The sequence below is a fragment of the Pinus tabuliformis genome, chromosome 7, assembly GCF_031772625.1.
Source record: "Pinus tabuliformis cultivar Carrire ecotype Pingquan chromosome 7, CPIR1, whole genome shotgun sequence".
In the NCBI taxonomy this organism is placed as follows: Eukaryota; Viridiplantae; Streptophyta; class Pinopsida; order Pinales; family Pinaceae; genus Pinus; species Pinus tabuliformis.
This window is the reverse complement of record NC_142293.1, coordinates 940541804-940559776: the sequence shown is the minus strand read 5'-3', so window position 1 is coordinate 940559776 and position 17973 is coordinate 940541804. Positions and strand designations below refer to the sequence as shown.

General features: G+C 41.0%; 1 protein-coding gene across 1 annotated transcript in view; it reads right to left on the bottom strand.

Moving 5' to 3' along the window:
• LOC149250731 (NAD(P)-binding Rossmann-fold superfamily protein) overlaps positions 1–17973 on the bottom strand; it is a 326674-nt gene that overhangs the window by 195196 nt on the left and 113505 nt on the right. The window contains exons 6-7 of the mRNA XM_089453731.1: positions 5712–5846; positions 5160–5375 (exon numbers count right to left, since the gene is read on the bottom strand). Of these exons, the coding sequence (XP_089309857.1) occupies positions 5160–5375; positions 5712–5846 (351 nt within the window). The remainder of the gene's footprint in view (positions 1–5159; positions 5376–5711; positions 5847–17973) is intronic.

Sequence of the window (17973 nt, the reverse complement as noted above, 5' to 3'; positions counted from 1 at the left end):
ATTAAAATAATTAATATTTTTAATGGGGTTCCTAAGTCTAAACTTAGGAAAATTAAAATATTAATGGGTATTAATATAAAACTGGGTGAGAATGTTCTAAATGACATGGATCAAGCCAAATCTAATCTTAGCCATTGATTAGAGACTTAATCTCGGTCGTTGAAGACTCAACAGGAAAAGTATAAGAGGAGGCTTGAGGGTCAGTTGGAGATACACCAAACTGATCAGTCAGTTCGATTTTCTGGAGCAGGGCTTGCTGAGAAAATTCGAGCTAGTGGTTTGTTGCAGCGAGGGGCAGTGAGTACATAGCAGAGAGGCAGGGATAGTGCTAGAGGGTCAGCGCAGAGACCGAAGAGGCTGACGCAGAGGCAGCTAGAGCTACGCAGAGGTAGCAGGAGCTACGCAGAGGCAGTTGGGGACTGCGCAGAGGCAGAGAGGCCTGTGTGGGTGACGCAGAGGGGCCAAGAGCTGACGCAGAGAGCCAGGAGGCTGATGCAGAGGCTTCAGGAGCTACGCTAAAGCTAGCAGGGCTGACACAGGGCCAAGAGGAAGCGCCAGAAGGATTTTTGTGGGGCAGACTAGAGCTGAGAGGTTGAATATCTGTCTCCGAGAAGAGGTATTACTGCCGTGTAACAATCTCTATTGGGTGAGCCATTTTGGCACCCTAGTTGTACTCAAGAATCTGCATAATAATAAAACCCTCAGAATTGTTGCACCGGTTTTCCCGCATTGGGTTTTTCCGGGGACGATTGTCCAAAAATAACGGTGTCCCTTGTGTGTTTGTCTCAGTGTTTCAGTTGTTGATCTATATATGAGTTAAGGCTACATTTGTGTTTATTTCAGTATTCATATTTATAAATAACTTGTTAATGGAATGAACAAGTAGGAGAAATTAAACCAGATAATGCAGTGGGGATTTCTAACATGTCAGAGTTATAAATTTCAACACAACACACCTACTACTTTCCAGTCATGCATGAACCACGTATTTTGTGGGCAATTGACGAAGTTCGTGCTAGTGTTCTTCGATGACATGCTGATCTATAGTCGAACCTAGGAGGAGCACGTTGAGGCAGTGTTACGTATTCTGGAGGAGCAATAGTTTTATGCTAAACTGTCCAAGTGCGAGTTTGGGTTGACCGAGATGCTCTATCTAGGGCACATCATTGGGGTGGATGGTGTGAGAGTCCATGAGGAGAAGATCTGAGTTATCTGAGATTGGCTAGAGCCCCCAGAATGTGACAAAGCTGAGGGAATTCGTGGGCATCTGCACTTATTACGGAAAGTTCGTGAAGGGCTTCTTTCAGCTAGCAGTGCCCTCACTGGCTTGACAAAGAAAGGGGCATTTGAGAGGACGACTACAGCGCAAGAGGCTTTTGAGCGCCTCAAACAAGTTATGAATAGTTGTCCGGTGTTGGCACTCCCGGACTTCACCCATCCCTTTGTATTGGAGTGTGATGCATTTGGAGTGGGTGTAGGGATCGTGTTGATGCAAGGAGGGCACCCCATAGCTTTCGAGAGTCAGAAGCTACTGCCCCATGAGATACTGTACTCCATATATGACAAGGAGATGCTAGCCATCATGCATGCGCTAGCTAAGTTCAAACAATATTTGGTGGGGAACAAGTTCAGAGTCAAGACAGACCACAACAGCCTCAAGTTTTTCTTGGAGCAGAAACAATTGCAGGAGAGACAACAAAAGTGGGTGAGCAAGCTCCAAGCATATGACTTTGACATTGAGTATGTCAAGGGGAAACACAACGTGGTGGCTGATGCGTTGTCCAGGAGGCCAGCCGCTCTCTCTTTGATGAGTATTGCCCTAGATTGGAGGGCGCAACTACTAGTGGAGTACTCCAAGGACCAGTTCGCGTGTGAGGTCCTTGATGGGATGGTGGCAGATGACTGGTATAGGGTGATGAATGAGGTGATCTACTTCTGAGACTGGATTTATTTAGTACCTAGCTCCCAACTGAGGGAGAAGATTTTACAGGCCACCCATGACTCACCACTAGCAGGGCACCAAGGGTTCACGAAGACATATAGGGCCATTAGAGAGCATTTTGCATGGAGGGGCCTCAAGGATGATGTTCTGAGGCATATCAGGGAGTGTGACACATGCCAGAGGAACAAGGGTGAGCAGTCACACCTTACAGGCCTGTTGCAGCTGCTTCCTATCCTTGAGGGGAAATGGGAGAGCATATCGATGGAATTCATTACTGGGCTGCCCACAATACAGGGCAAGGACTGCATTTACATGGTGGTGGATCGCCTGACGAAGTTTGCCCATTTCTTCGCCATCTCAGCCCGGTACTCGGCCTCACAGGTGGCCGAACTATTCTTCAGGGAGGTGTTTCAGCTACATGGTCTCCCAAAGACCATTGTCAGTGACCGGGACAGTCGGTTCATGGGTGGATTCTGGCAAGAGCTATTTCAGTTGGTGGGCACTGAGCTCACTCCGAGTACTAGTTATCACCCTCAGACAGACGGGCAAACGGAGATAGTTAACAAGTGGCTGGAGGGCTACTTGTGTAACTATGTGACAGGTCAACAGCGAGCATGGATACAGTGGTTGCACTTGGGTGAATACTGCTACAACACCACATACCACATGTCCATAGGTATGTCTCCATTCTGAGCTTTGTATGGTTATGATGCATTGTCTTTCACTGACGTTATGTTTGGAGATAGCAAGGCCCCAAGGGCCAAGGATTGGATACAAGAGAGCCAAAATATTTTGCAGGCTCTCAAAGACAACATGCGGATGGCCCAAAACCAGCAGAAGATTTATTCAGATAGGAGCAGAGTTGAGAGGCAGTTCGAAGTAGGGGACTTGGTCTTCTTGAGGCTTCAACGTACTGGCAGTCATCGCTCAAGAAAAAGGGGCCTGAGAAGCTCAAACCCTGCTTCTATGGACCATACTATGTCACTCAGAAGGTTGGGGAGGTAGCATATGAGCTGGAGCTACCCCAGGGAGTCGGGTGCACAACATCTTTCATGTGTCATGCCTGAAAAGGCATTGGGGCAGCAGGTGACAACAACTACAAAACTACCCCTATGGATGATGAGGGGCATTTAGTGCTGGAGCCAGAGGCCATTTTGGATACCTGAGAGAGGCACTTGAGAAACTGGGTCATCAAGGAGTTTTTGATCAGATGGAGGAATCTGCCAGATGAGGATGCCACCTGGGAGGGGAAGTAGATACTTCAGCATCCTTTGTTGCAGTTGCTTGAGGACAAGCAACGTTTTGGCGGGGAGGACTGTGATATTCCCATTTAGCATTTTGCTAAGTGAAATATTAATTTTGACCATTTTTGCTATAATGCACGGTTGCACTTAGGAAATGTGGGTTTAGAGGTCCCACATATGATTTTTGGCTTAGAGCATACCCAAACATTAGAGCTGGAGAAAATATTGCAGCCTTAGTGGAGTGTGGGGGCCACCTCATGGGAATTACGGCCCACATGAGGAATACGCTCCCATTGGAGTAAAATTGGTGTGGGGAATTCGAGTTGGGCCCACATGGGCATTTTGGAGGCTCCTTGACAAAAAGAGCAAGAGACACTCAATTTGTCATTCATTCATCATTTGCAAAATTGTCTTTTGACATAGCATGCTTGAGCTGAAGCCAAGTCTGCAAGTGTTGTTTAGCACACGAGTGTCTCCGAGCGGAGATCTCAACCCTTGCTTCGGTGGACTTCGAGTGCCAGCCCAAGGAGGGAGTCCTACCCTTTTCAGTTCGTACCAGTAGTAGAGAGTCTGATTCCAGTGAGAGGTTCAGCTACAACAGTGCAGGGATTGCGCAGTTCATGGTGGAGGCACTCCGGGAGGTTGAGGAGTGAAGGGTGGTTGAGGCTGAAACTTGGGGAGAAGGTCGGGGAAGTATTTTAGTGGGGATTGCAGCTATTTTGGAGGCCATTTGCAGCAGGATTTACAGGTGGGTCGAATCACCCAGCAGTTGAGCCATTGAGGGAAAATAGGGCCGAATTTCCGAGGTCAACCATTGGCCAAATCCTTCGTGGGTTATTTTGGGTATTTGGTGGAGAGGTTGGGATTAATTTCCCATAATTTTCTGAGCACCAGAGAGGGCCCTAGCAGCAGTTCTACTCAGTCAGCAACGTATTTCTGGGCAGTTTCAGCGCAGAGCCAGAGTAGCGCAGTAGCAGATTGGAGAGGGGTGACATATCCTTCATTTGGGGCTTTGCTAGCTTGCCTTGAGCAAGCCCAGGTGCACTCTTTCCAGCACCATATTGTACACCCTTGTTTATCAATAAAATGGCTCAACAGCGCAGTTTTTGGTGCAATTTCTTGGTCTGATTGTGTGCTTACTGTTTTATGGGTTTTTATGTCTATGCATGCTTTGTTATTTACTGTAAAAATTCCCTAGGAATATTAATATATATATATATATAGAGAGAGAGAGAGAGAAAGATATATATATACATATATTACTTGATTAATCCATATAAAGTGGCTTCTGCATCCATTGGAAAAGATATATATAATATTCGATTTGCATCTATTAATATCACTAGATTAGTTCATATAAATTGGCTCCTGTGTCCATTTTGTGAACGATGATGCTAACGTATAATATGCTCAGTTTATGAAGTTCATGTAAAATTTAATCGGTGAATATTGGAACTATGCTCCTATGTCCTTCAATCTCAAGATTCTTCTAGTTCCCTAACTTGGTGAATTGTAATCTGAAAACAATAAAAAGTAATAACCACCACCTTACACTCATAGACATCAGCTATCTGTTTATGTTAACCCAACGGTATTCTTGAATGAAAGTACTTTACTTATACTAGATATCTGTTTATGTTAGCCCAACGGTATTCTTGAACGAAAGTACTTTACTCATACTAGATATTTTTCACAACTGAACTGTAAGTTTAGAACTCCATTTCTTTTCTTTAGTATTATGGATTGAAAGTGTTACTGCGGTAGAAATAGTGTACCGAATCTATAAATTTACCATCAAGCATCATCTGCATAAAGTATAATGTGAACAACAGCATTGGCTTGAACATTGAGAAGACTTTCTTTTCTGTATTTATATTGTAAATTTGTACCAAAAGCATATGTATAACAGACATACACATCAAAAGTACATACTTGTCGAAATATTCTGTCTGACCTCTAAAACATCACCATACCTCAACTTGCTTGGAAGTACCATATAAAGTTTCTTCATGTTCAATAAGACGTTGATGAAGCAAGGAATAATGTTCCAGGTCCAAGCTTACAACTGGCTCAGTTTGAACAGAGAAACCTGCAAGTTGTGTCAACAGATGGGAGGCCATGACTTGTCCAAAAATGGCTGGAATAGTTCCTAAGACAGGAATAACACGAACTCTGAAACCTGGTACAATCTGATGTCAGGATCCCAATCAAATGTCAAAAATTAATGCCTTCTAAACATAACAATGCATTATCCAATGTTTTAAAAAATCAAAATCAAAGAGGGCAACACTCTTGTCAAAACTACAATACAATCAACTAATAACAAAGCAATCTTCCCCATAAACACGTTAAATTAGCTTTTACATTGAAAATAAAAGAGTCACGTAACCAAAGAAACTGCAATACATGTACAAAACACTCCATAAGGGTTCCACAGTAATCCGGGATACATTATACAGATAATAGATATCAGATACCTATTTAGCTAATACAGAACAACTTAAAAGTTTTACAAATCATAATACCTGATAGTCTGAAGGATTCTCTTCTTCTCCATTTTGTCCTTTAAAAGGAAGCAACTTCACTTTAGGTTTCTCCAAGGAAAAGACCACACTTATGCCACTGTCAATACCATGTTCCCGTTTTAGTCGATGCCTCACCTGCAAAAAGGATTTAGTTCAGCAATAACAGAAGCTTGCCAAAAAATAGAAATACAGCAAATGAAACTCAAGAATATGATTTTCTCGAACTCCATTTTACTTATGATAAAAACATGCAGCTTGCAAAGTTGGAAAAAGAAATTTTTATTTAAATCACCTCATTAATCTGAACACTCACACTGCATTTACACATACCTTTGTCCTAAGTTACAAAAAGCAAGGTTATGTGCCTAGTTCCCATACCCACAAGTATTGATGATAATTGGTGCTGGACAAATACAAGGGACAATACTCAGGAACTCCTGGTGAACAAATATTGGTCGGCCAATTCCTGCCATACTCATAAGCATTGACAAGCCTCCCTAACCCCAAATGACTTTGCTTTTCATGTTTGCTGCCACTTCTGTGGGCTTGAGAGGTGGTTCTTTTCACTTTGATTTCTTCTAGGAAATCCCTCAAACATGACCTAAACACCATCATTTTGCGAGGAGAATTTTGAAATCATTTAGAAGCTACAGCAGCATTTTGGTTTTCTTATGACTTTGCTTTTCATTTTTGCTGCCAGCTGTGTGGGCTTGAGAAAATTCACAAAATTAAGTTGGATTTATTTATAATTTTATTCACAACCTAAGATCATATGACCAAGAATCAAGATGCCACAACTTAAGCAATTAAGTATTGTGAAGTATGATACTAGTAAAAATATGCTGAGAAATTTAACCTAATGCAAAATGAGAAAAGATATTTTAGGAAATGCATACTTATATAGTTATTCAACCTGCATCCATGCACGCTTCAATAATAATGAAAACTACTTCCACCATCTAACTTTGCGAGTAACAGCTTTCTTTCTTGATTTCATAGATACCTTATTAGTTTCCATTCCAAATTCCAGGTTTCCATCCTTTAGACTTGGCATTGTTGAAAACTTGTTGGCAAATACCTCTATTTGTCACCAATCCTTTTTCGAGATAAATGTTCACTTTCAGATGAGCTGTCATCAATGGACATAAAGTCTGCAAAGAATTCAGCTAGATTTACATGCTCTTGACAAACAAACCTGGAATATATTCCTGCAATAAAGTGCCTAGAACATTGGAAACCTGGAAACTTTTAGGCTATTGAAACCAATGTTGCACGAAGCGGGGGCGAAGCGGAAGCATTTTCTGGAAGCAAAGACGCGGAAGAGTCATTTTCCAAAAATCTAGGAAGCGAAGCGCGGAAGTGTCTGCTATATATATATATATATATTTATATATTTATATATTTTTGCATTTATACTCAAAACAAACATCCCAAATAGCAAATTAATTGTAGAAGACATGAAAACATGCATATTTTTGCATAAATCAAGATAGATATAACATCCATTGTACATTAATGATTAATTATTCGAGCATCAACCATTTAGATGCGTCAACCATCTAGAATCTAGATTCTTCTCCTCTTGTCTAGCCTTTGCCTCTACCTCGATTGTCTAGGGATATTAGTCAACATTGCCCAATTTTGATCAAACTACCTAATTCAAGACTTAAAATATGGTAGAAAAAGCTTAACATGCTTGATCGATGATTTTGACTTGACTGAAAGGTAATTTTTTGCTAAGGGCGTGCCGCGTGACAAAGGAGTTCAACAATTAACGCCACCAACACTAGGGTACATATAGGGCTTGGTGCTCTTGATTAAATGCTAATCGCATACCTTCATATTTGATATAATCTAATGAAATGCCACAATCCCATTGATCCTGAATCCTTGAAAACTGTTAAGTCTGCTGAATTTTGAATAGGATATGAAATTCTATTTTCTCCATATGAAGTCCAATGAGCCTGGAATCACTCTCAAACATCGAGTCATTTCATGGTAATGTTAAAAATTTAAGTAAAAGGATGAAAATGAAAAATAAAGGAGAATGTCACTTTTACTTTAAGCGCCATACGAAGCGCATCGGCACTTCCGTACCACGCTTCCGAATTTCCAGGAAGCAGCAAAAAATTCGGAAGCGGCGCTTCCGAAATTCGAAAGCACTCTTCCGACCAAGCTTCCTAGGCGCTTCCGTACGGGACGCGCTTCGGGTCTTGGAACCATGGGGGGGGTGCCGCTTCGTGCAACATTGATTCAAACATTGGCACTTGCAGAAAATCATGATAAGTATCCATATTTTCCAGAAGCAGATCCAATTTTCTTGAAACTCCTTTGAAACGTTTATGATCTCAGGCTGACCGTTTCCGAAAAAGTGAAACGTGCCGGAAATGTTTTGATGTTGTTTCCAAGCCGTTTCATATGCATTTCAATATCCGAAACGTTGAATGGCGTTTATGCGAGTTGGGGGCAGTGTATCCGGCATCCTAGTTTCAAACACATACATATCATTTGTTGAACATCTTGATTCCAAGTCCTTACATTTCCAAGTATTTTCATTACTGTGCATGCTTGTCTTTCCTGCCACATTTTCTTTCTAAAGTATATATCTTGCGGGGCATCTATCTCTTAAACAATTTATTTTCCAAGCTTTCCTTTCAAGTTTATCTTCTGCACTTGGATTATTTGCTTGCAAGTACTTACATTCAACACTGGTCTATTTTGCTTTATCTTGCAATATCTATATTTGTGGATGTTATGTCAATGTTGCATGAAGTGAGGACTCTTTTAGAAGCGAAGCGTCATTTTCGAAAAATCTAGGAAGCAAAGCATCTACTATATATATATATATATATATATATATATTAGCATTTATATTCAAAAAAAACATCCAAAATACCAAATTAGTTGTACAAGATGAATGAAAACATGCACATTTGTACAAAAACAAGATAGATATGGCATCCATTGAACATCAATGTTTAATTATTCGAGCATAAAGCATCTAGAATCTAGATTCTTCTACTCTTGTCTAGCCTTTGCCTCTACCTCGATTGTCTAGGGATATTAGTCAACATTGCCCAATTTTGATCAAACTGCCTAATCCAAGCCTTAAAATATGGTAGAAAAGCTTAACATGCTTGATCAATGATTTTGACTTGATTGAAAGGTAATTTTTTGCTAAGGCCATGTCAAAGGAGTTCAACAATTAACACCACCAACACTAGGGTACATATAGGGCTTGGTCCTCTTGATTAAATGCTAATCACATACCCTCATACGTGATATAATCTAATGAAATTCCTGAAAACAGCTAAGTCTGTCGGATTTTGAATAGGATGTGAAATTCTATTTTCTCCATATGAACTTCAATGAGGCTAGAACCACTCTCAAACATCCTGAATCATTTGATGGTAATGTTAAAAATTTAAGGAAAAAGGATGAAAATGAAAAATAAAGGAGAATTTCACTTTTACTTTAAGAATTTAACACTACCATGAGGGAGCATCTAAGGAGTATCAAGGGAGCACCTTGGGAGTGTATGGGAAGCCCCAACCCGACTTATGTGAAAGAAAAAATTAAAAAATAAAAAAAATAGAAATTGAGCCCGTGCAGAATGCCCTGTCTCCCTTTAGATCTGCTCACGAACCACGTGGATCCGTGCCCAAACCTCCATAGATCTATGGCAGATCCTTTCCGAATCCACAGATCAAGCCCAGACAATTCCGAATTTCCAGGAATCACCTCAACACAGCAGAACCTGGAGATCTGATTTTCAAATCCACGGTTCTGTCAAAGGATCGGTCGCAAATATGTACGAGACGCAGTTCTAGCCTTAGATCCTTGGGGGGGGCCCAAGATCCTGCAACAATGGTTTATGTTCATGGAATCAATGAATGTGTCTTGAATTCTTACGCTACTTTTACATAGTTGAATTGTATCTTGGTTATTTTCACTAACTCCTAGAACTTAACTTGTTAGCATTAATTAGTTAAGCCTTAGTTATTTTAGGGTCCACCCCCCTTGGCTCCGACTAGGAGAAATCCTAGACAAAGGAGTTGAGAATTGAGTGGTAGCCTCAACTCAAGACTTGCCCCAAGGCCACACTAAGTGGAGTTAGATATTTTCTCCACAATAATCCCAGGTGTGGATTAAGGCGGCAACAGACACCTAAGTAATGCTCCTTAACAAAATATTATAAAAAAGAAGTAAAAGGCACACCAAAGGGGTGGAAAAATAAGGCCAAGTAAAGTGGTAACTCATGCCTCCACAATTGTTCCCTCTGTTAGTGTCAGTCTTTCCAGCTTTCCTCCAGTGATCAAATATGCTCTTACAAAGTGGTCTCAGAGTGTCAAGGTCAAATTTTGTCATTTCAAAGAGTTTTCAAGCAAAATTTGGTCACTAGGCATTAGGTCTAGGGTTTGCTCTCACTCTTTTCAAAGTTGCCCAAATGTCGGTCTATGTCATCATTTTGCTGAGTCTATCATCATTCATAGGGTTTTCATTATCATCTCAGTGTCTAATGAGTCATTTTACACCTTGTTCATGCTTCAGTTGCACCCAGGCAAGGTCATTTCCCTCTCCTAGGGTTTTGAAGGCAATATCTCTTGGATGGTCAAATCATTAGCGAAACTTGTATCCTGATGTTCATACACCTTCCCCTATCCTTAAAGTACCTTATTAAACACTTCCCATCACTGAGATTCCCCAAATTCCTCATTTTCCCACAAACCCTAGTTTCTAGCTACAACCTGGCAATTTTCTAGGTTGGGCCTGTGTTTTGCCCTTTTGGACCCCTTCCCCTCACTCGATCTCCGCGATTCCACTTTCCCCTGCTTCCTAACATCCCTCCCTACTTCCAAAAATTTCCCCAAGAATTTAGAAGCCTCTTATCCCCTTCATTTCGCTTCATTTCGGCAAAATCCCTTGTTCCACACATCGGGATAAGTTTCACTCAAAAGATGTTTCAGAGCAATCAAAGATGAATTTTGGAAACTGAGAGAGGTTTTTGTCCAAAACAGGCCAAGGAAGAAAAACCTCCTTCACTTTTTGCACAGGTGTCATGGTTTTAGAGAAATGTCAAAATTACAATCGCCAGATCCAAGGAGGTTGGCCAAGGCACTAAAACGACGGAAAAGGCCCGATCCACTCCAAATTTTGGCCAAAGCCTCTTTGACTGAGCATGGTACTTTATTGGGGACTCCCAGCCCAAATTTCAAGAAATTTGGAGAAAATTTTGTCAATTGTGAATTTTTTGTGCCAAACAGGTTTTCCTCCCCAACACTGTTCGATGGGCAACTCCATTTCGGGGAAAACTCAGCATTTTTGGATTTGTCATGCAAAGATACACCTGCTCAGCAATTACCAAGAGATTTCATCAAGTTTTGAGCCTCCAGAAGGTCAAAAAAAAAAACATGCAAAAAATGACTTTCTGCCACCTTTTTGACACACAGGAAGCAGTCTTGGGAGATTGCAATTTTGGAGGGGCAAATGGCCACCAAATTCAGAAATTCCACTTGGGTTGGAAAGTAGACATCCAGACCTTTCCAACAAGCCCACTTTTGCTTCATTTGGACACCTGGAAGTGCTTCAAAAGCAGCTCCAAAGGCGCGCGACCTGTTCAGGATCAGGGCGCGACCTGTTGGGAAAGTTTGCCAATTTTTCATCTACAGCTCAGGAATTCGCCCAGCTTTGACCAGTTTTGACTTGTGATGGGATTTTTCACCCTCTTTGATGTAATTAATGTATTTTCATGTTGACATGACACTTATTTACCTATTCTAGAAGATTCATTCATGAAATAGCAAACATTTAATGAATGAATTGGTTTCCTAGCTTATAGAGGCAAGTTGTTTTGACTGCCTAGATTTTAGTGCTCAGTTTAGAATTGGTTGAAACAGCTCCTAGAAGGATGAGCTCGACCCTAGAGGCAAGGAAAGGTGTTAGCTTGCCTATATTATGTATTTTCTTAGTCATTTTCAGAGGTTGGAGAGGTTGGACTCTTGAGGGAGAAAGCTCTATTGTATTACTCATTGTATCTCTGCAATTTTGGCAAAGGAAGAAAGACCAGGGTTTTGCAGTCCTTTTTGGGATTCCTGTGGTTACATGTATTGATGGTGTGTTTCTCTTTGTACTTGTAAGTTTGTTATGTGAATCATCTCCTTACTTTTCCTTCTGCAAATTAGGCAAATGAAGTGTTAAAGTAGAATTCATGATTGCCATGCTCTGCTTTTAAGTTTGCTTAATATTTATGTTTTCATCTGTCTAAAGAGAACCCTTGAAGGTTTCTTGCTCTCTTTAGCTCCTCACCGGTCATTCCTATCCATTCACTTAATTCAAAGGCATCAGTACAGTCTCCTACCTTGCCCCAAAGAACCCCCTGCAAAAACTGTGTCCAATCCCCGCACCCAAAATTGCCTTTCCCCAACTTTCCACCAAAACCCTAAAAATCGCAATTCAAACCTTTTATCAGTTTACTAGCCTAAAATCAGTGTTTCCTTATTGGTTATCTCGCCCGTTGAAGATCTTTACCGAGATAGACCGGAGAGAGCCCTCTCCTGCCCGTAGGGCTAGCTACGAGGCTAGGTGGTTTGATGTTGCCTTGGAGTTTACCTTTTTCAGCCTGAGGTGAAATTTCAAGCGCTAACATATTGGCGACCATACTGGGGAGAACAAATTGTTTGTTGATTGATGGGTTGGTTTCATAAGTCTTAGACGGAGCCTGAAGTTATGCCAGGTAGCCTTCGAAACGCTTTTGCTTTGTATTAGCGGAAGTAGATAAACGCTGTCTCAGTCCATCTCCGTGAGCTTGTGAATACAGCACTTCATTTGCATTTTACCCCAGTACATGCATCAAGTTCAGATCTGATTGTTGATGGTGGACAACGATCAGACACTTGGAAGGCTGAAATCATTCACTTGGAGACTCTAAATCATTTTCGAGATCAGATCCAAAGACTCCACTGGAGGATGATCCCGACCAGCAAAAACATGAAAGGACAACATGGACAGATCAGGTATTCAAGTTGGAATTTCATCCAAGACATTTTGTTCTTTGTTCTAAATTATTTCTTCTCTTTTCCTGAGAATGTAAAGAAGGCTTTGCAAAGTATACTATGCTTGAGAAAAGATCCCAGGCTTGCAGTTGATTCTTTCCCTTTGAAGATTGTGAATACCAAAGATTTGCATGCCTTTGAGCTTGATCAGGATCCTTTTTCCGAATTTTGTGATGACCATCTTCAAATTGATGAGCCCCAAGCAACCAAGACTGATCCTATACATGCTGTACATACCCCTACACCTTGTAAAATTCCAGATCGGTATAAACTCTTGTTTTACCTTCTGTTCTTCATGCTTTCCCAAAAAACTATGATCTATACTTGCCGAGGTTTGATGGTGAAAGTAAGAATGTCAACGCTGAGCAACATGTACAGAATTTTGAGTCTTTTCTAGATCTTTTTGAAGTTGATGAAGAAGATGTCAGTATTAGGCTTTGTTGACACCTAATCCTAAAGGGTTAGCGTGGAAGTTGAATGGACAAAGCAGTCAAGAGACCTTGGGATATGAATCCCAAGAGTCACCTATTGTACTATAAATGTGTATCTTATCTTAATAAAAATATGCAATCACTGATTTATCTTTCCATCTGTTTAGCTGTCCATGTGAGTTTAACATGGTATCAGAGCCACTTGTTTTTCTGTGGCCTGTTATGTGCTTGTCAGTACTGCACCTCTGCACTTATGAATATTTTCTCAGCTAGAATTTAGCTGCCACCTCTTGCATATACCTGCGCTGCTCCTCCATATTCCATCTCTGCTCTCTGTCTGAAGGTCTGTCCATGAACGTTTGCTGCCTCTGCCATATGCGTTTTAAAACCTGCGCTCTGGACTGCCCATGAATGTTCCCGAGAAAAAAAAAAAAAACACCCTGTCCTGTGCAGCGCTGTCTATGCTGTCCCATTTACAGTTTATTCAAACCGCTGCATGACTTCGACTGCGTATATGCTCCCATAGAGAATCGCCCAAAACTTGTAACGCTAGTCCGTTGATTTGAATTCTGGTGTCAGAGGATTTCATGTATAACCGCCACAGTACGCTCCATTTCCACCGAAGCTGGATCTAGATTTCTGGCATCTAAATAAGGTGATATGTATGGCTGTTCCTTCCAACTCCGTGTCCATTCCATTATAGTTTGTGCGACTGGAGACAACTTGCATTATAGTTTGCCCTTCTGGTATTTCAAAGCAGCCTTGAAGTGCTTCTTTCTTCGAGCTTTTCTGACTTCCTAAGTTGTAAATGTAATTTTCTAAATCTCTCAGCATCACTTGTCATTTTCTCGATCTCCTCTTTGCTCAGTCGACCATCATCGTTTGCTGTGGAGATAAAATTGCCTACCCCACTTCCTTTGTCCTAATTCGTTGCAGAAAGGCCAAACGTCTTGACAGTTCTTCTTGTACCCTAGCTACTGAGGTCTCCAATCCGAGAGGCGTTCTCTCTTCAGCCTCATTAGCATCTAGATGAGGACCTGTTACAGCCCTTGATTCCAGTGATGGGAACCTGTCCGCTCTAATATGCCGAAGAAATGCCAAATGCCTTGCCATTGCTTCATGTTCTCTGGCTAGAGAAGTCTCCAATCCCGACGGTGTTCTTTCTTCAACTCCGTCGACTATCATATGTGAAGATGTTCTACTAGTTCTTGGTGCCAGTGGCAGAGACCTGGCAGCTCTGATATTGACAACAGCCGATGGCAAAGATCTTGAAAATTCGTCTTGTTGTTCCCTTATTAGAGAACTAACCAATCTGGGTGGCACTATTTCTTCAACTTCGTGAACCACTGATTGTTGAGATGTTGCAGTTATTGATCCCAAAAAATTGGACTCTTTCAGGTTCAACATTTGGATGAAGAGAAGTAGGATGTTCTGACATTTCATTGTGTTCCCTGACTGTAGCAGCAGAGGATTCCAATCCTTCAACATCAAGCATTAATGGTGAAGTGTTCTCCTCCTCGGTTCTAATTGCGATGACCATTCAGATCTAACATGTCTGCGAAGAAGAGCCAAATGTCTTGACATTTCCTTCAAAATTCCACCTGCGTCCAATTCAAAGAGTATTTCAATATATGATGGGAGGCTATTCAAGGTATCGAATTTCAAGTTTTTGTCGAACCTGTCAAACTCCATCGAAGGTCATTGTTGGTTGTGAATAATATAGTTGTAATGCGTTGAAACAGTAAGTTACAAGTTGACTGTGCTGTATTGGTCGTGCATTTAATGTATTAAACACTGTGAAGGAATCTACTTGAATATGAAGCTCCAACATGTACCTGCATGTTACTTTCGACATTATTCAGATCAAACAAACCTCTCGATTTTTGCCTAGCTCGCGTAAGGACTTCACGGACCTGCTGTGTAGCACTTAGTTTGTGACTTCACTAATCTGCACAGAAGCTTGGTAGCTGCGTAACCTAGAGTTTTTGTATCGGCCGAGCGTTGCGAAGACCAGGTGGTGATACTCCCGAGTTGTTTTGATTCTCTCTGCTCAGTTAATTAGAATAGATTTTTTTTCAACTCGTCATCGTTATAATGATAAACCAGCATATATAAATATGGGCAGACGCGGAGCAACCCAATAGCCAGTATCTGTTTGTATTTGGGTTGAGTTCGTGGACCTCCATCTGAGGATAAACTGGATTGTGTAACCTCTGCAATGGTGGATTTTGCAGTAGTAGAAACGGATCTCTTCCTCAAATCACCCATCCTCTCAGATTCGTCGATTTTGACTTCTTCAGATCTCTGTATATATTGAAATTTAACTCCCTACGCTTTGCAGAGGATCGTCCCTCTTCAATTCCAGTATGCTCTAAAGGAGTCAAAGGGTTCTCTTCATTCTACAATTGGTTGATGCAATTCGGCCACATTTACCAACTTTGCGCAGTAGTCCTTTTGGAAAGCGAATTCTTTCAGGTAACAATTTGAAAAAGTAACCTGTATACATGTCATTTTGGAGACTCGTGGTTTTTATAGACTAGTCCATCTGCAAGTTACCCACCTGTAATGTTCCTTCTCTACGTTGAATGGTGCAAGCAATCCCTTCTCTGCATTTGTTAAAACATTGCCATGCAAGTTGGTTCGTATGTGTTGGAATGTATGTACACTGGTCAAATTTTTGCAAGACATAACTGTGGTTTCAATGATGCGGGTGCTCCTGCAAGAGAATATGTATATCATATGTACAGTGCATCAATGAATTACCTGTGAAATAGTGATGAGTCTTTGTGTTCAAGACTCCTCCTAGCAATATATTATATTCGGTGTCGAAGATCATGAACTATGCACTCAGTTGAAACTCCTGTAATGAGAGGCCGATTACATACAGTTGCTGGTATGGTATGGTATGCTATGGATATATGTTATGCGTTGGAGACTAGGTAATGGTATGTATATGTGGTATATGCGTTGAACTTTTATACATTCCGCGTTAACTTACTCTTGAAGGCCGATATATGCATTATGGTGGCATACATACATTGAAGTTTTTTTCAAAGGTCATATCATATATGATGGTAGAGATTATGGTTGATGCGTTTTAGTATTCCATGATGCATTCTTTTTAATCTCGCTGCTGATATGGTGGAATACAATTTGCTTCATCATGGCGACCACTGCCACAATTCTGAGAGCGTCTAACAACAAAATCAAACGATCTCAAGATAAATTATAATGCAATCTAACACCGATGTGGAGTGAAAATTATGTGAAAGGGACCGCTCACCTCGTTTGAGGATTGGTACAATTGCTTTGTTCTTCTCCACGGTTGACCATTCAAACTTGTGATATCTCCCATCATCAAGCATCAAACATAGAAGTCTATGGGTTTTCTTTTCCTTCTTTGTGGTATTCGCTGAATAATCAAGGTATTCAATTTGTTTTCTTTGAAGAAAGTTGCTAGCTCAGAATATTTGTTCGTACCCCAGTCAAAGCATTTATATATGAGAATTCAAGTCTGGTCCATGACATGGTGCTATAGTTGTTGAAGTTTTGATAGCCATCATTTCTGCTTTGAAAGTGAAGGAGTATTTGAAGGATCCAAGCAAGTTTGCAGTTGTTGCTGCCCTAATTGTGGCATTGAACTTAAAACTCATTATAGTGCATTGTTTCCTTGATTCAACTGCCTCATATAAGATATTGGTGAACTGATTGTAATCTTTTATGCTGCACACTGATCATTCGCTGATATTTATAAAGGATATTGTTGTGTATTGTGAGTAGATATTATTTTGCATTAAAAAAATGGCCAGACTTGAAGATGCATTAAAGTTATTGAATATCCTAATTCATTCCACTGTTGATGAGATGGTCAAAGTTAACAAAGAAACTCTCTTTGACATCCAAACCTCTCTGCAAACTGCACATGAGAATATTGAGTTTTTGCAGCTTGAAACAAAACTACAGCAGGAAGAATTACACCAGTGGAGTTATCATTCTGAACCTGTTTCTATTCAGAACAATGAAGCAGACTCCCATAAACAGCAAGTCAATAATGTTACAGTTCATTCAGATAAAGCAGCAAAGTTACATGCAGATGCAGAGGTTCAGTCTGCACTTCCCAAGCCCATCATCAAACCTTGGGAACAGCTTGTCCACAACAAGCACAGAACTGGTCTTGGATATGACAAGGACTTGTCCTTTCATATTCCAGACTATGTCAAGCCCATTCAGTTTCAGAGTGCTGGATTCATTTATGACAGTTCACCTGCTCCAGCTGTTCCAGATTCTGCCCCTCTTCCACAGCAACAACAACAACAAAAACAACAGATCGTGAAATGCCAACACTGTGATCGAGTTGGCCATATGAAAGATCACTGTTTTGATCTTCATCCATGTGAGCATTGTCATAAAACCAGCCATTCTTCACACAGGTGCTTCAAAAACAAACGTCCTGCAAGAACAAAGATTCATCTTGGATGGATCGCTTCTTGGCAATGGCATCAACAGCCAAGAAGATATTCCAAACACATGTCAGAACTTGTTCCAGAGTACTGAACAGTCTTGCAGTTGAGTTTTCTCCATCTTCTCACCTTGTATCTGACAGGGGGGGAAATGATGGTCATCTACAAGCTTCAAAGTCACATCAAGCGAGCCTGAGCCACAACCTGCCACAACAGTTTCAGAGTTGCTGCCAGGAGACAAAGATGCCCATTTGGAACAGATTGAGAACACTTCCTAAGCAGAAGACTCCAGTTCTTGCCAGTTTTTGAAGAGTTCCAG